Source organism: Corythoichthys intestinalis, chromosome 16, assembly GCF_030265065.1.
Source record: "Corythoichthys intestinalis isolate RoL2023-P3 chromosome 16, ASM3026506v1, whole genome shotgun sequence".
Classification (NCBI taxonomy): domain Eukaryota; kingdom Metazoa; phylum Chordata; class Actinopteri; order Syngnathiformes; family Syngnathidae; genus Corythoichthys; species Corythoichthys intestinalis.
The window spans coordinates 40,284,128-40,301,903 of NC_080410.1; the positions used below are offsets into that span (position 1 = coordinate 40,284,128).

The 17,776-nt window shown below is 39.6% G+C and overlaps 1 protein-coding gene across 2 annotated transcripts in view; it reads right to left on the bottom strand.

Moving 5' to 3' along the window:
• nprl3 (NPR3-like, GATOR1 complex subunit) overlaps window positions 1–17,776 on the bottom strand; it is a 39,528-nt gene that overhangs the window by 5,699 nt on the left and 16,053 nt on the right. Inside the window, exons 4-13 of one of the 2 annotated variants that reach the window (XM_057860715.1) lie at window positions 17,622–17,696; window positions 15,615–15,768; window positions 14,026–14,101; window positions 13,831–13,968; window positions 8,449–8,605; window positions 8,218–8,268; window positions 5,322–5,428; window positions 5,123–5,252; window positions 4,034–4,226; window positions 3,753–3,954 (exon numbers count right to left, since the gene is read on the bottom strand). In XM_057860715.1, coding sequence (XP_057716698.1) covers window positions 3,753–3,954; window positions 4,034–4,226; window positions 5,123–5,252; window positions 5,322–5,428; window positions 8,218–8,268; window positions 8,449–8,605; window positions 13,831–13,968; window positions 14,026–14,101; window positions 15,615–15,768; window positions 17,622–17,696 — 1,283 coding nt within the window. The remainder of the gene's footprint in view (window positions 1–3,752; window positions 3,955–4,033; window positions 4,227–5,122; window positions 5,253–5,321; window positions 5,429–8,217; window positions 8,269–8,448; window positions 8,606–13,830; window positions 13,969–14,025; window positions 14,102–15,614; window positions 15,769–17,621; window positions 17,697–17,776) is intronic. The other variant, XM_057860716.1, reaches the window with a different exon arrangement.

Below are 17,776 nucleotides of genomic sequence, written 5' to 3' on the forward strand. Positions count from 1 at the left end.
CAAAGAGTTCGATGTGACGCAACATTACTAAACAAGACACGCTGACATGTACTTCAACATTACAGGGAAGATACACAGCGAGAAATTATAGCAACTTGAAGCTAGTTTATTTTTCCACAGCAGCAGTATTTCGCAAGAGTCCGAGTGTCGAAAAAGAAAGCCACAAAAACGAGACTGTTGAAATTATGAATTAAAAAAAAATAATAACGCAAATGTGACACACAGAAGGGCTTGCTAAAATTTGTTTAAATATATTCTTCTATGTAAATCAGCCAAGGTAGCCCCCCGCATTTTTACCACACCAAATCTGGCCCCCTTTGCAAAAGGTTTCGACACACCTGTTTAACTGATGATCCGTAGACGAGGCCAGCTTCTTTCACTTGGTACCAGCTAAATATTATTCAAAATTTAATGATGGTGGAAGAAATAAGCATCTTGAATTAATTAATTGTGGTTGTCAGCCCAAAACCCTCTAAATACATATTAAATGCATCTTACCAGACATAAAATGACTACTACATAATCCGTAGTAATCGTTTGGAGCCCAGTTTTCTCGTCGAATTGCAGCAGTCCATCTCGCTCTCCTCTCCGGGTCTCTTGGAGTACGGTAGAACTTCAAGTCTCTCCGTCTATCTTCTGTTATAGCAACCAACCGCCACACACGCCTTCACCATTTTGATTATTAATGTTAACGAGCAGAAAAACACGCCATAATAGGAAGAATTTACGTAGCAGTAATGCATCAGCACGACGATTAGACGGACAATATGGCGTGGCGGCGTGGTTGTGACGTCATGTGAGGAGGGGCTATTGGAACATTAGCCTATACAAAGCTAGAATTCTGCTCAAAAAGTAGCGGGTATTTAAAGATAATCCAACAACAATTTGCCTTTCAGACCCCGTGTATTGGTCAGCTATCTTTCTGAAAGAAAGACGAAAAAAGAAGTCCTGTGCTAAAGAGAAAAGCAATCCCAATGACAAAGATTTTAACATGTATTTTAGAAATGAAATGCCTCAATGAATCATTTTTTTTTCTTATGAACGGTTTTCAAAAGCTTTATTGGTGGATTTTCTCAAGTTAAAGCGCCACACAGAAATTAATACATTTAATTGTGTAAGCAGGATGTGTGTGTTATTCTTATTTAATTACAGGTGTTTTAGCTCATTTCAATTTATTTAAACGGGCTATTATTTATTTTATTATGTGTTTATATTTTACCAATGTGATGTAGTATTCATTTATATTGTATATTTTATGTTGTATAACTTTAGTTCCTGTGTGAATATTAGTTCCTACTGGTTTTGTTGTGGTAGGAGGGTTTTGTATTGAACACGGGGCTGCGTTGGTTAGTATTATAGCAGAGAAGACAGCAGTAAATCAACAAAGACAAATCAACTGTGCCCCGATCTACCACCCAAAGATCTGATGGACTCAAAACGTGGGTTACGATTGCATATAAGTTTGAAAATCGACCGGATCCACCGTATTTTTACACGAGTGACTTCCGGTCTGCCGGATTCTAGCTACCAGTAGTAGTATTGACGCAGGAGGGTTGCGTCTCGCGTCAAATATTAACTCTGCCATTCTTTTCGCGTGCGTCGTGTTGAGACGCTTCTGCGACGCGTCTAATGGCTGATTGACTTTAACGCCCGCGTTTCACTGCGTTCTCGTGGCGGCCACGTTGTCGCGCCGTTCACGTTTCTGGGTTATACTGTCCTACCGTGTTGGTCCTCATTATAGTAGAGAAGACGGAGTAAATATAATCTACACAAAGTAACTGTAACCCGATCGACTCACAGCCTCGAAAAGTAAGGGTTACATTACGTCAGAAACTCGTTCGGTACGCCTCCGTTCCGAACAGAGCTCCACGTACCGAAACGGTTCAATACAAATACATTGCCTTGCAAAAGTATTCGGCCCCCTTGAACCTTGCAACCTTTCGCCATATTTCAGGCTTCAAACATAAAGATATAAAATTTTAATTTTTTGTCAAGAATCAACAACAAGTGGGACACAATTGTGAAGTGGAACAAAATTTATTGGATAATTTAAACTTTTTTAACAAATAAAAAACTGAAAAGTGGGGCGTGCAATATTATTCGGCCCCCTTGCGTTAATAATAGCGCCACCTTTTGCTCCAATTACAGCTGCAAGTCGCTTGGGGTATGTTTCTATCAGTTTTCCACATCGAGAGACTGACATTCTTGCCTATTCTTCCTTGCAAAACAGCTCGAGCTCAGTGAGGTTGGATGGAGAGTGTTTGTGAACAGCAGTCTTCAGCTCTTTCCACAGATTCTCGATTGGATTCAGGTCTGGACTTTGACTTGGCCATTCTAACACCTGGATACGTTTATTTTTGAACCATTCCATTGTAGATTTGGCTTTATGTTTTGGATCATTGTCCTGTTGGAAGATAAATCTCCGTCCCAGTCTCAGGTCTTGTGCAGATACCAACAGGTTTTCTTCCAGAATGTTCCTGTATTTGGCTGCATCCATCTTCCCGTCAATTTTAACCATCTTCCCTGTCCCTGCTGAAGAAAAGCAGGCCCAAACCATGATGCTGCCACCACCATGTTTGACAGTGGGGATGGTGTGTTCAGGGTGATGAGCTGTGTTGCTTTTACGCCAAACATATCGTTTTGCATTGTGGCCAAAAAGTTCAATTTTGGTTTCATCTGACCAGAGCACCTTCTTCCACATGTTTGGTGTGTCTTCCAAGGTGGCTTGTGGCAAACTTTAAACGAGACTTTTTATGGATATCTTTGAGAAATGGCTTTCTTCTTGCCACTCTTCCATAAAGGCCAGATTTGTGCAGTGTACGACTGATTGTTGTCCTATGGACAGACTCTCCCACCTCAGCTGTAGATCTCTGCAGTTCATCCAGAGTGATCATGGGCCTCTTGGCTGCATCTCTGATCAGTTTTCTCCTTGTTTGAGAAGAAAGTTTGGAAGGACGGCCGGGTCTTGGTAGATTTGCAGTGGACTGATGCTCCTTCCATTTCAATATGATGGCTTGCACAGTGCTCCTTGAGATGTTTAAAGCTTGGGAAATCTTTTTGTATCCAAATCCGGCTTTAAACTTCTCCACAACAGTATCTCGGACCTGCCTGGTGTGTTCCTTGGTTTTCATAATGCTCTCTGCACTTTAAACAGAACCCTGAGACTATCACAGAGCAGGTGCATTTATACGGAGACTTGATTACACACAGGTGGATTCTATTTATCATCATTGGTCATTTAGGACAACATTGGATCATTCAGAGATCCTCACTGAACTTCTGGAGTGAGTTTGCTGCACTGAAAGTAAAGGGGCCGAATAATATTGCACGCCCCACTTTTCAGTTTTTTATTTGTTAAAAAAGTTTAAATTATCCAATAAATGTTGTTCCACTTCACGATTGTGTCCCCATGGTTGTTGATTCTTGACAAAAAAATTAAATTTCATATCTTTATGTTTGAGGCCTGAAATGTGGCGAAAGGTTGCAAGATTCAAGGGGGCCGAATACTTTTGCAAGGCACTGTACATGTACCGTTACACCCTTAGTAAATAGATTAAAAAAAAATGTCAAAAGAGGCTTTAAAAACAGGACTTTTGGGTTTATATCGCTTATCTTTCAAAAAAGCTGTTGATTTATTTGATATAATCGATTATTTGTTGATTTGTTGAGAATAGCGGCAGCCCGGGTCGGCAGACATAATGGCCCTCCATAAATAAGTAGAGTTGGAGACTAAGATCTAATAGATGTAAGACCTGGCAAACATCCGGAGATCCTCCTGGTTCTGCGCAGCGGGGATGTTGAGGATGAACTGTCTCTCGTGGTCCGACAGGCTGGCCAGCAGCGTCTCGGTCAACAATATCCTTTTGTTCAGTGGTGAGTCGTCGCAACCTGGGGCCAACTCGGCGCTGGAATTGTCCATGCTGGGGCTGGTCAGGGTCATGTCGTCGCTGCTGGCTGCACGTGAGGTCACACGGTCAGGTTTGTCCACCACATTCATGCACGCTATTCTGCAAAAAATAAAGCTCAAGCTTACTTGGGGAGCCGAAGCTGAGCGCGCTCGGAGTGCTGAGACCGCGGCCGCCCCCAACCCGGGTGGCCGACGGAAAGTCGTCGTCCCTGTAAGCGGGCTCTTCCTCAGCAGGGGGCACCATGAGGCAGACGTATGTGTGTAGCTGGATAAGCAGGCGCCGCTGAAGCATCCACACAACCATCTGGATCAACTGAGCCTGTTAGGGACATACAGTGAAGAAAATAAGTATTTGTACACCCTGTTGTTTTGTTCTAAGTTCTCCTACTTAGAAATCATGGAGGAGTCTGAAATTTTCATCATAGGTGCATGTACACTCTGAGAGAGATAATCTAAAAAGAAAAAATCCAGAAATCACAATGCATGATTTTTTAAAAACAATTTATTTGTGCGATACAGCTCCAAATAAGTATTTGAACACCTGTCCATCAGCTAGAATTCTGACCCTGAAAGACCTGTTAGTCCGCCACTAAAAGTCCAGCTCTATTCCATGTAATATCCTAAATCAGATGCAATTGTTTGAGGTCGGTAGCAGAATAAAGACACCTGTCCACCCCATACAATCAGTCAGACTCAATCTTGCAACATGGTCAAGGAAGAGCTGTCCAAAGACACCAGAGACAAAACTGCAATTACAGCTTGGTGTTGGAGCAATCATTAGAAAATGGAAGAAGCTAAACATGACAGTCAATCTCAATCAGAGTGGAGCCCCATGTAAGATATCACCTCATGGGAGGTCTCAATGATCCTAAGAAAGGTGAGGAATCAGCCCAGAACTACAGCCATAAACGTCCAATTCAGTCAAAATGAATTGGACGCACAGCGCTGGCCAATTAGTTAACAAGGAAATTACCCAAAAATGCCCCAAGATCAAAACATCCCCATGCAATTTCTTCAGAAATTGTATTTTCTAGTTAAAATTTGGTTCAAGTTGACGTGTACTAAACTGCAATGCTTGTCAACAACCAGCAGAGGGTGCAATTGATGCCAATTCAGAATCAACAATAAGGCAAAGCAGATTTGCTCCTAAAAAGTTAGTTTTCTTAGTTCTTACTCGACATTTTAAAACTAAATGACTTCGGAAATTAGTCGTACCTCCTGCGCAGGAGCTTCCAGAGGGTTCCTGAACTCGGCCAACGAGACAGGTAGGGAGAATTTGGCCAACATGGAAGGAAGGTCGTGACCGGGAAACTGCTGCGCAAACTGCTCAGCTTGAGGCGAGTACCTGACAAAAAGTGGAGAGGTCACATTTCATTGGCTTGTATCTGTGGAGGTGGCATCAAGTGCGACTCACAGGTAGAGGTTGGCGTGAGGAGACAGCATGTAGACGTTGTTCTCACACAGAGGGTAGATGATGATGGCCTTGCCCCAGTAAACCAGGTGTGCTGCAATTTGAAAGATCTGGCAAAAAAGCCACTTGTTTACAAATTAAACAACAACATATGAAACAAAATTGTCATTTTTGTGTTTTCTGCTTTCATCCATCCTGTGGTGTAACGTACTTTTTCCTCATACGTTGGCTAAGCCTTATACTCAGGTGCGACTTATACAATTATGTTGAATTACAATATTTTACATCTGACAAGAAGATGTGTTAAAGGGATCCACGGATGGAAAGACTTGTAGTTCTTAAAAGATAAACATTATGAGTTAAAATAATTTGATATTGAAATCCCTCTTGATGTTTTCGTTTTTATACAGTTTGTAGAATTAGTTCAACTAGTAGGTCGGCATTATTGTTGACGTCGCAGGGCGGTGACGTCACATGGTCACACTGCCGGGCTTCCAGAGTATGACTCTAGCGACATAAACATGTCATCTGTTCAACCCTTTCAATTTGAACCCGAGAGGAACATTAATTAGCATGACAGCACTGTCGAATTTGATACCCAAAGTACTACTGTGCGCTTTCAGCTTGTTTACTTTAGATGCATACAGACAGAACATGCTTAAGATGCCTTGAGAAAATACTTAAACGTAGTAATATCAAATAAGTGTGGTTTAACCATCCTACTTGACTAATGTCAAACAATCTGCTTTAAAGCTAACACAAGAAAACACCATGCTTAAAAGTATGAGAGGGAAACACATGCAAAAAGTATTTTGAGGCAATGAAAAGGTACTAAAAGACTGAATAAAACCAAATAGTAAGAACTCGCTGCTTTTAACCGATGAGCGTACATGCTAGACGTCTCGTTGCGTTGAAGGAATTACAGTAACCCGGTAGTATTCGTCGAGTGACAGTGATAATCTACGTCCTCACCCCGAGCGTCCATAAAACATGACGCCCTCTGTATGTCAAAACATATACTAAATATTAAACTTTTAAAGTGACAGCAAAAAGCATTTTTTTTCTCATATTTTCTGCTGTATTTTATGCTCCTGAATTAAATGGACCGCTTGGATGTGTGTGGATGCGATCGCTATATTTATTTAGTTTTTTTAATCCCACGCCATGAAAATGAGTGAATTCCGGCTCCAGTCTCGAGTTGAGAAAGAGCGCCCTGTGACGTGTACGGTAGAAGGAGTCCTCTTACTATCCAGCCGTACTGTTGTATGAGAAGGACTAGGGATTCAGCGGATTTTGCAGATTTATTCGTTTATTTTCGGATCACGCCAGCCAAACGGTTGCAGAAAAATTTTGCTGCACCAGGGAGAGGCGTGAGCCTTTTTGGGGTTTCAAAAGGTTCCCATTCACTGGTGGATATTGGCCAAAACAAGCCCGACTACTGTGGGACCATTGGATTTAGGAGGAAGTGAGTAAAAATCGTGTTTTGCATTATGTCAAATACTGGGATCATTTTAATACGTAGGTGGCCTGCATTTTGTGGCTGACATGCTCCTTCTCCACTCAGACGACGACACCGGCGGCTTGTCGCACATCCCCCCGCCGGGAGAGCACTATACTTGGTTTATTGCCCTCTTCATGTGCCGGTGTTCTGTCAAATTTCTCACCCGATCAGAAATTGCAACTTTGTGTTAAAAATAGCTGCGGATACAGAGATTTCAAAGTAAACACTACAAACTTTCTTTAAATAAAGGACTATTTGCTTACGTTTCATCAAGGATGGGCAGGTAGAAAAGATCTCCTAAGACACATTCTGTCTGTCATGTTAGCTGCACAACAACCGCCGCTGTTTGTGTAAGTCGTCGCCATGAAGTAAAGCATTATTTTTCATTATATTCGTGTTGACCATGTGGCAGCTACGCGTTTCCCCGACATCGGCCGGTTTGTCCGGCGGTACTCTCCAGCTGCTTCCCCGGCGAGTTCTCCTGTACATACTAGCAGGGGAACGAGCTGTAATTTGCTCTCCGCCGGGCGGGTTGCCGATCGGCAAAGACAATCGACACACCCGCGGCAGTGTGACATGATCCGGGCTAGTTTTGTGGGATTTTTTGCTTGCAAGAGCGAAAATAAGACTTTGAGAAGTCACTCGGTTCAGGTGAGCATGTCGGCTATCTGTCACGCCTCATGGTTTCTTTACATTCTCCGAAGCTGGGGGGCAGGGAAATGTCAAAAGCCTGACTAACCACGACGGGATAATATAGCGTTCGGGAGGTTCGACAGTAAAGCCGAAGTCGACAGTTTTGACCATTATGGAGTAATTTTGCCATTTTTATTATTTCATATTCCACTTAGCACAAGATTGTTATTTGTCATGACTATAACATTTATTTAGCAATTGGGAAAAATACTTCGAAAAAAGAATATCCTTTAAAAATATTGGAGTAGAGAGACTGAAACAATGACATTTTACGGCTCTCTTCGTCGCATCTTCCTCATTATGAATAATTCCCCTCAATGGGCTGCATACTAAATCAGATGAAACCATTCTCCCACTGACGTCACCTGTTGGGGACGCTAGAGCCCTATAACGGTAGGCGTGGCTAGACAGCGGATTAAAACACTAATTTCTCGTCAATTTCTCGTAATTTCTGCGCTTTGGCAATTGTTGTATATGGTCAAATCGTCTCAAAATATGATTTTTCTCATAATAATGCTATTTGAGATCTTTTTAACCTGTCATACGCACTTTAAATCAATGTGTTTCTAATAACAAACTGTATGTAAGTAAAAGACAACAATTGTGGCTTATTAGAGCCTACAAGTCTTTAAGTCCGAGGTTCCCTTTAAAGGCTAAAGCAGCATTGCATATTGTCTCTTGCCAAGATAAAAAAACAAATCATACCATGTGTTTCCAAGCAAGCAAGATGGAGCGCAGCCTAACTTGAAACACATCCTAAACACCGGTGAGGAGAGTGAGGGAGAGGCGCAGCACACCTAACATGAGTGACACGAACCAAACACTGCCACGATGCAAGCTGATGTACTCCACGTACAGTATGAAAATATCACGTAAATATCATGTAAAAGAAACTGTTGCATTTTCGTCTTAAGTTCCTTTTAAGAGCAGCCCAACCTGAAGCAGCGCTAGGTCGGTGTCTTGAGCCAGCTGCTGCAGGTTCTTAACTGCCGAGCAAGTCTTGATGAGGCGCATCATGGCGGGCGAGCAGTCCACTGGAAGCTGGCCCAGCAGCGCCTTCTCGCTTTCCAGTAGTAGCAGCGCGTGATACGGCCTGGAAGACAACACACATCCTGCAACGATTATCGATGCATGGGTGGTGAAATCATTCTACAATATTTTACTCTTCCTGTTGATTTTGGGTTACAGAACCGGAAGTATTTTGTATTTGTATTTTTATTAGGATCCCCATTAGCTGATGAAAACATCCGCTACTCTTCCTGGGGTCCACACAAAACATAAAACAGACAAAACATCAACATACTAATCAACATAGGCTATACTGTATATAAAAGAAAGAATTTTTATCTTGAAAAATGTACACACTAAAACATAATTCAACATACTAACATAAAGACAGAAGAAAGTTAGTAAGGAGGTAAATAGACAATATAAGAGGTAATATATAAGTCGACAACAAGAAAGAGGCTTACATTACAAATTACATCAGTAGTGATCAAATACAGTTTACCCTAAAGTACTGCTTTATTTGTTTCTTGCAATTAGCTTTATTTTGAGTTTTTAAAATTTGGTCTGGGAGGGCATTCCATTCAATCATAGCTCTACATAGAATCGCACGTTGTTTTAAGTTAGTTTTCATGATAGGTATTAGAGGTGTGCAAAATTTCCGATTCTTAGATTATTCGCGATTCGGCCGTGGAAGATTCGAGAACGATTCACAAACATACAAATTCCGATTATTGAAATATGCCAAGTAAAGCGGAAGTACAACACACTCAGCGCGCCGCGCGGTCTTTGGGGCGCAACGAGGAAGAACGCAGCGAGAGTAGCTAAACATCATGCTTCTCATTACCCGGCCCCTCGGGTAATGCCAATGCTCAACTCACGGCTCTAGCTCAACTCATGCCACGAGATAAAAAAACACAACAACATACCTGACTGCTGCCGAAAAGCTGCTACAAAGTACGTCATCCACATAATGTAATGGTAGATATCATTTATATAGGACTAGATGCACCATTGATTCGGTAGCGTGAGCAGCACATCTACAAAAAGCTAGATGCGGGCGTTAGTAAACGGCCGCCATCTTAAAGCAGTACACTTCCCTGCAAGGCTGTTGTAGCGAACCTTCCAAGCAAACCTAATTAACTTTTTATCTAAAATACTCCTAAATCGGTAAAATATTGACTTGAATCTATCTTTAAAATAGTTTTAAAACTTTCACATGTCGAAAGTAGACAAAAGGGAAATTATGGAATAACGGGAGCAATTTTAACAACTTTAACGGTTGATTCACAACATTAAATTAATTGAATGTAGTTTAAAGCTGCTGTTACAGAATGGGGACTGGAGTTTATTTACTGTTATTTTTGTATATTTGTTTACTGCTATATGTTAACTTGATACTGAAATAGTAGTTTGGTTTAGCCTGAGAGGATTTTTGAACAATTTTGGAACTAATGTACAAAACATTTAATTAAAAAAAAAAAAAAAAAAAAGGGGGGGGGGGTGCATCAATAATCGTTTTATAATCGAATCGGAGCCTCTGAATCGTAATCGAATCGTTAGGTGCCCAAAGATTCCCAGCTCTAATAGGTATGGTATAGTTACCGCTAATAGCATGTCTGGTTGGGTATGAGTGCAGAGTTGAGCTCAGAGTGTAATGCTTAAACAAACTGCCTGGTTTGCTCAATGTCATGATGTTTTTCAGAAAAGAGAGAAGAGATACTCGCAGCCTTGAATCAACTTTAAGCCAAGACAGTTTGTCATGCATGTTGTCTGTGTTGGCTCTCTGGCTGCTTTTAAGTGCAAGCCTGGCTGCTCTGTTTTGTACTTGTTGGAGTCTCTGTAGGTTCGTCTTTGTTGTACCTGGCCAGACCACCGAATAGTAGTCCAGGACAGGTGTGACAATACAAGGGTCTGCAAGACCTGTTTTATCAACTGAGGTGTTAAAAAGGTGAACATTTTTTTTACGACTGATATATTCCTACCCATCTTTTGCACTAACAAATCAATGTGTGTTGACCATGATAAATTGCAGTCTAAAGTTATCCCTAGGAGCTTGGTTTCTTGTACCTGCTCTACAACCACATTGTTTAGTACAAGGTTTAACTGAAGTTTGGATCTTAATGAATGTTTCGTCCCAAAAATAATACTCTTAGTTTTTGATATGTTCAGAACCATTTTGTTGTTGGTGATTCAAGTGAACACCAACTGTAGCTCTTGGTTAAGGGCTGAGGTGATTTCCTCCACTGTTTTGGCAGATTTATAGAGTGTTGAGTCATCAGCAAACATACACACGCTTGCATTTTTACAAACAAGTAGGAGGTCGTTTGTAAAAATAGAGAAGAGCAGCGGCCCCAGTGAAGAACCTTGCGGAATTCCGTAATGTATTTGTTGTGCATTTGAGAAGCACCCATTGAACATAACTTTCTGAGTTCTACTGGTCATATAACTTAAGTGATCAATACTAAATGAATACACAGTGAATCGAACTCAACAGGAAGTGACCTGTAAATGCCCTAAAATGAACAGAAAGTGACCTGTAAATGCCCCGAAAATTGGAAAGACTGGCTGCGAATGCTTTGGTTTCCATTGAGCGAATGTTCAGTCGCCCCTCCCAATCTAAATGGATTGGACGTCTAGCGCCATCAATGGCAGCCATTCAGCTAAAAGATTTTGTTTGCAATTTGTTGGTTCCTTCCTTTTTTTTTTAAACAGTGACACCTTTTAAAAACGATATATGGATTCTTGGCAGGAGCATATCGATAACCTTTTGGGATACAAAGTATACGGCTGCAGCTATCGAATATTTTAGTAATCGAGTAATCGACTGAAATTCTATCAATTAATCGAGTAATCGGATAAAATATATATATATATATATTTTTTTAGGTAAAGAGCAATTATAAATACACACGAGGAAAAAAACACATTTAATCCAATATTGAACCATTATCAGTATATCAATGTCTTTACATTGTTGAAAACAGCCAACAATTGCATCTCAGATGTGACTACAAAATTCACTGCTTTCACTAAAAAAACTTCTAGATCTTATTAAAAAAACATATTTCAACATCCCGTCGACGGTTAATGAAGGGTTAAAAAAATATATGCGTGGAAAGTTCAAAATGTCGGACGCTCTGTATGCAAGCGGGGAAAGCGGCACAAGGCCGAAAAAGCGCGCCAGAGTGTCCAAAACATTGACTTATTTCAAAGAAACAAAGAACGGTACACTCTTGTGTCCTGTCTCTTCAATGCAAAGCTTGGCTGTACGTCGTCCGTGAATAAACTCCTAAAGCGGCGTCACCCAGTTTGTAAGTCCATCTAACTAACTAACGACTTGTTTTATTGAAGTTGCTAAGCCTGTCGCGATATGCAGTCCATTTATCGCACGGCAAATAAAAATGAGGGCGGTAATTTTCACGGCAACGTTTTATGCTGCGCGCGTGCGTGCGTGCATACATTGGTGCGTGCGTGCTGATGGCATATGACACTCTAGTTCCTTTCGCTTAACAACACGCTGTAGGATTAAAGTTTAGACATACCAAATAAGAAAACATCTATATTAAACACTGTAACGTTAGCACTGCTACACTGAGGTGAATGGGGGGAAAAAAGGCAACTTTAGCCTGCTATAAAACATTGGCAGTCGTCTCGTGAAAGCCAAGTTGTGGTTAAAAGGTGACACTTCAAACATGAAAAAACGCTGGTTAACAGCATTTGCTAACAAAAAAAAAAAACAAACAAAAAAAAAAAAACAAAAAATCGATCACTGACACAACATGCAATGACAGAAAGTGCTTTTTTGCGGAGTGTAAAGCTGAAGTTAGCTGTTAAGCAAACATACTTCCGGTGAACATTTCAAAATAAAAGCATGTCATGTTCGTCATATAAATAACGATTTCTGAAGTTAATCCCACATATTTCAGAATTCAGATTCTGCACTAAGAATACCTTTAAAATGACACCCTTTATGAAAAATCTGATTGGCAATGAATAATTATTATAATACTATTATATATAGTACTATACTATAATATTAATGCCAGGTGTTTTAAGAATTGTTTTGAATCATGTTGGAAAGGCGAATTCAGTGTTCTGAATCCGTTTACATTCCATTCTTTTGCACTAGTTAATTCTATCAGCATTTGAACTCATTGTTTTTTTGTGATTTATTATTGTTATTTACGTTTTTATTTGTACTTTAATAAATAATTTTAGGGTTACAAAATGTTTTTGTGAATTGATAAGTGTCTACAAAAATTTAATTGCCAAATTAGTAAAAAAAAAACAAAAAACTTTTTTTTTTTTTTAATTATTAGATTAGTCGACTAATCGTAAAAATAGTCGGCTGACTAATCGGGAGAAAATTAGTCGTTTGGGACAGCCCTAATTTAAATAATCGATAGCTGCAGCCATTACTTTGTGACACATTTTGTGTCCAAACTGTCAATTGAAAAACAGAATTCTTGGCGAACGTAATGAGAGAGGTCTAACGACAGGAGGCAGTAGATCTTAGTCAACACGTTGTGTCCTCAAACGACTTAGCGTGTTATCAGGGAAGTTCAGACATGACATAAAGGGGTCAAAGAAGTTCAGAAATGACATAAAGGGGCCACTAACCACACACACGATTGAAATATAGGATATTAATAAAGGGTGTGCATGATTTAATAATAGTGATGTATTCATAAAATATCTATGAAATTTTGACTCATCAGAAAATAATTTTCTCTCTAGCACGTAATATTTTGTATTGTATAATATAAAATATACTGTAGTGTAATATCTATATAGAAAACAGTCAAACAAAATGGTGCACTCAGTCTTAAGCAAAATTAAACATGCATGAAAATATTTGGCAGTCAATGCAAAAATATATAAAAGATGCACCAATATTTGAAGATTATAATGTTTCTATATTTTTATATGTGCTGTCTATAAGTAGTATATTATTCATAGATATGAAAAAAAAAAAAATTTTTTAATTTGGTAACTAAAATGTTTTTGTATTTAATTGTATCATTTTATCATGCCGCCTTAGATTATTATATACTGTATGTGCATCTGTAATAATATTGTAGTTTTTAATATTTTCTATTTTTTATTTGGCTTTCATTAGTTTTTTTGTATTTGTGTACTTTTGATGTATTTTGTTTTTGCAGCGTTTAAACAGTAACCTGCGGCTCAAGAGCCATGTGTGGCCCTTATTGGGCATCTGATGTGAATATAGTGTGTCCAAGATCACCGTCAATGGCAGTCAATGAGATAATGTGTTAACACAGGAGTACTCAGTGTGAAATGATGGCGCACCTAATAGATTTAAGGCTGCTCTCCAAGGCCTCAGGGGGTATGTAGTTGCCGCCGATGCGGTGGATCTTATGCGGAAGACAGAAGCTCACCTCTAGCCAGTTATTAATGTGCAGCCGCACCACACCGGTCGTACACAAGCTGAAGAAACACATGGTTAGTAAAATCTTCGGAAGAAATAAATGACGTTGTGTCTACCTGTCATACGCCTCCTTTAGGTCCTTGGCCAGCTTACATTTAGGCAGAATTTGTCTAAACGGTGACTGTGGATTCGCTGACAACATAGAGAACATGAGTGAGACACTGACTGGATTAGAGAAGTCCCGATCACATATTTTTTGCACCCGAGTCCCAATCACCTGATTTTGAGAATCTGTCGAGTCCCGATCCGATACCAAGAAAAAAAAGATTGTTTGGAACTTTTGTTCAAATCAAAACAAACATGTTACAGTACTCTTTTTTACGGTACTTTCTCTTCTGCCGTTTCCGGGAGTGTTGTGGACCACAAAAGGTATACATGTAGTCCCCAGGTTTCAAACGAGTTACATTCCTAGGCTGGCGATGTTACCCCAATTTCCGCATAAATCAGAATTAACTAACTCATTTGCTCCCAAAAACGTATAAATACGTATTATTTTTAATTGTTTCAGTGTCCCAAAAACATATTTATACTGTACGTCTTTTACATTTTTTTTCACAAGAGACAACTCTAGGTTCTGATGCAACTTTGCTCCAAAGCATAAGGCTGAAAATCCATTTTAAAGCTATAAAACTGGCCACTGGAGGGCAGTAGCGCATTTGGTAAGACCCGCAACCTGATTCAACGGAACGAACGGCCGGGCTGCTGGCAGAAGACGACCGAATGGATGACCAGGACGCCAGGCGCGGGAAGTCCGAGCAGAACGACCGGGAGGACGCCCGGGATGCCAGGCGCAGGACGACCGAACAGAACGATCGGGACCACAAGTGCAGCGAATGATGCCGTTGAGTCCGTGCTGCACGTTGAGCAGAGCCCGCGCCGCTGTGCTCGGCCGCTCACGTCCCCCGCACCCTCCAGTGTCCCGCGACTAAGCTGTGTTAAAGTCAAAGTTATGTTTGAAATGTATGCTTTTACAAAAAGCTCAATTTCTCAGTTTTTTCATTAGAAATTGGAAAATTGCTCAAACTAAGCTATCTTCTAATGCTGCTTTCTAAAGAATGGAAAAAGATATGAACTAACTTTTTTTTTCTCCAGCTGAAAGAAGAGAGTCTAATCTTTCTTTTGGTGGGTTCCATGTTTATATAGCAATAGAACAGAATATTCTGTGGGCCTTACAAAATCAGTCAAAATCCAGTAAAAGGGGCGAAGGGGGTTGCACCGGTGAAAATGGCTGGGAGTGAATGAGATAAGTACCTCTAAATACAAAATAATTGTCCCAAAAAATTTATTATTTGACCACAATTGAAAACGTGCAATAAACAGTACAAAAGGTGTTAAAGGCTGACTCCTCTGTCACTCGGCTGTTCTGTGTGGGCGTGTTTGGGCTAGGCTGGGGCGTCTGTACATGTACTCGCTTCCTGCATGCATTACAAAACAAGAGTCAAAACTAAACACAAAACAAACCACGAGACGCAGGCTTTGTTAAGTCGAAACCGCGCAAGTCGGGTCCGTCGTAACCCGGGGACTACCTGTATTGGTACAGTATCTGAATCAGCTGATACCACACAGACAGGTCAGGGAATCAGGAGTAAAAACTAGTATCGTTGCAACACAAAATTTAACGGTGACACAAGCTTTGGTGTCTCACTTTCGCTCCCGGTGGTGATCTCATCTTGCACGGCCAGCATGAGTTTAGCTTCCCTTGTCAAGTACTGGCAGCGGCGCTCCTCGTGCTGCAGCGCGATGGCGATCCGGCGGGATAAGTTTTGCATGCAGCTGATGATTGTTGGGTCAGCGTTTGCCTGTATGAACATACAAGTTACACAAAACAAGTAGACAACAATTCATTTAATCTGCAGACTAGAATTTCTTCTGTTTTTTGGTGATTTTGTTTTTTTTGCGAAGAGATGGATTTTCTCATGCTAATGCAATGCTTTTTTTTTTTTTTAATAAATAATTCTTCCTCTAAAATGAATGTTTTCTGTGATTATACAGTATATATATTGTACATACAAATTGTAGGTGTGTATATATATATATATATATACATATATATATATATATATATAAAGGCTTTTTCGCCATTTCTGACTTTTATATGCATTTTGTATAACATTTGTGCATTTGTAAACTTGATTATTATGTTTTAATAAATGTACGTATATTTTTCAAATGTAGTTTCATACAATTTTAATGAGTTTGGGGATTTTTTTCATATTTTATGTAATTTAACTAATTACTCATTCCAGATATTTCTGCATTTTTATTTCTTATTGTATAGTTTGGTGATTAATGCTGCATTAGAAATGCTGGTATGTTACCTGACAGTACATCTTTTAAATAACTGTGCCATTAATTTTGTAGAAGTTATATCTTGTCTAAATACAGTACAAATAGTATCCATACTAGGGCTGCAGCTATCAATTATTTTATTAGTCGATTAATCTATCAGCTGGTTAGTTTGGATTAGGAACATTTAATGCACTTTCATTTGATAATAAATTAAAACCTCATTACCTGATCTTAGCATCAAACGGCCCCCAAAACAAATACATTATGCTCTAAGTACAACAAAATAACAATTGGCTAACTTGCGTAGCAAATGTCCGCTAGCTTAAATACTATAAAATGCTCTTTTTTTTTTTATATATATATAGTGCTCTTAACAAATCGTTCAAACACATATTCCCACAAAAATATTCCTATAAATATACCATTAAACTAAATTACGAATGCATTAAACATATTAGCTCAAACAAACACTTACCTTATGCTGGTCTTAACAGGGAGCAGCTGGATTCAGCCATGTTATGTCATATTCACTGTTGCAACTAGAGGGCTGCGTATCAATCCAAATCAATAAAACTAAATGCAATCACTTTCAAAACAAACCATTACAACGCCACTCTGATTAAATGCTTAAGCTTTTTTTCCCCAAATCGAATTACTCAAATTATTCGATTAATCGTTGCAGCACTAATGCATTCAGTATAGAACCAATACTGGTGCATTTCAGATTTTTGTCTTTGATTCTGTGAATTCTTTTGATCTCTCCCAATATACATTTTTTTTCTCTCCCTAATAATCATTTTTACAATGTGCAACTGTGCTGATGGATTTTAAAAATGGTATTCCAGCATCATACTTTTTGAATACATGTTTATAATGAAACATCTTTTTAAAAAAATATTTGATGGCGACAGCATACAAACATCCAAGTTGATAGTTGGCTGTCGCCATATAAAACATGACTCCGCACTTTCAGACCTTCGCCATCATTCAACTGAGGGGCCGCTGACCGTGACTCAGCAAGGGCAGAAACAGGTGGCGCCTTCACAGGCAACGTGATTAACATGCAAAATTTACTCCCCCGACCAACTCTGCCCTCACAGATAGAGAGGGCTTGGATATTATCACACACAGCCCACCCTCACCCCTCCCTTCTTTTGAGTTCCACCCACATACAGAAATTCACCTTATTCTTAATATATTTGACCTAGCTCAGATATATATATACATACAGCAATATTTTTGGGTGATATTGCAAGGTAAGAACATGCAATATAGCTCTTTTTAATGTACGTAAATTAATAAAAATTAACACAGCGTTATCAGCATTGCAATGAGAGTTGGATTTTTGAATTTTTTTTCATACCCTGAGAGCAAACACCACGTTGAACAGAATCATGGTGGGCATCTCCCTTTTTGGCGAAGGGTCACTCTTAGACATCTGAAATGAAAACATTTTAAAACATTTATTCAGGCATGAAAATGGGTCAGGGGTTAAAAAGGTGAGAATGGTGTTGTGGA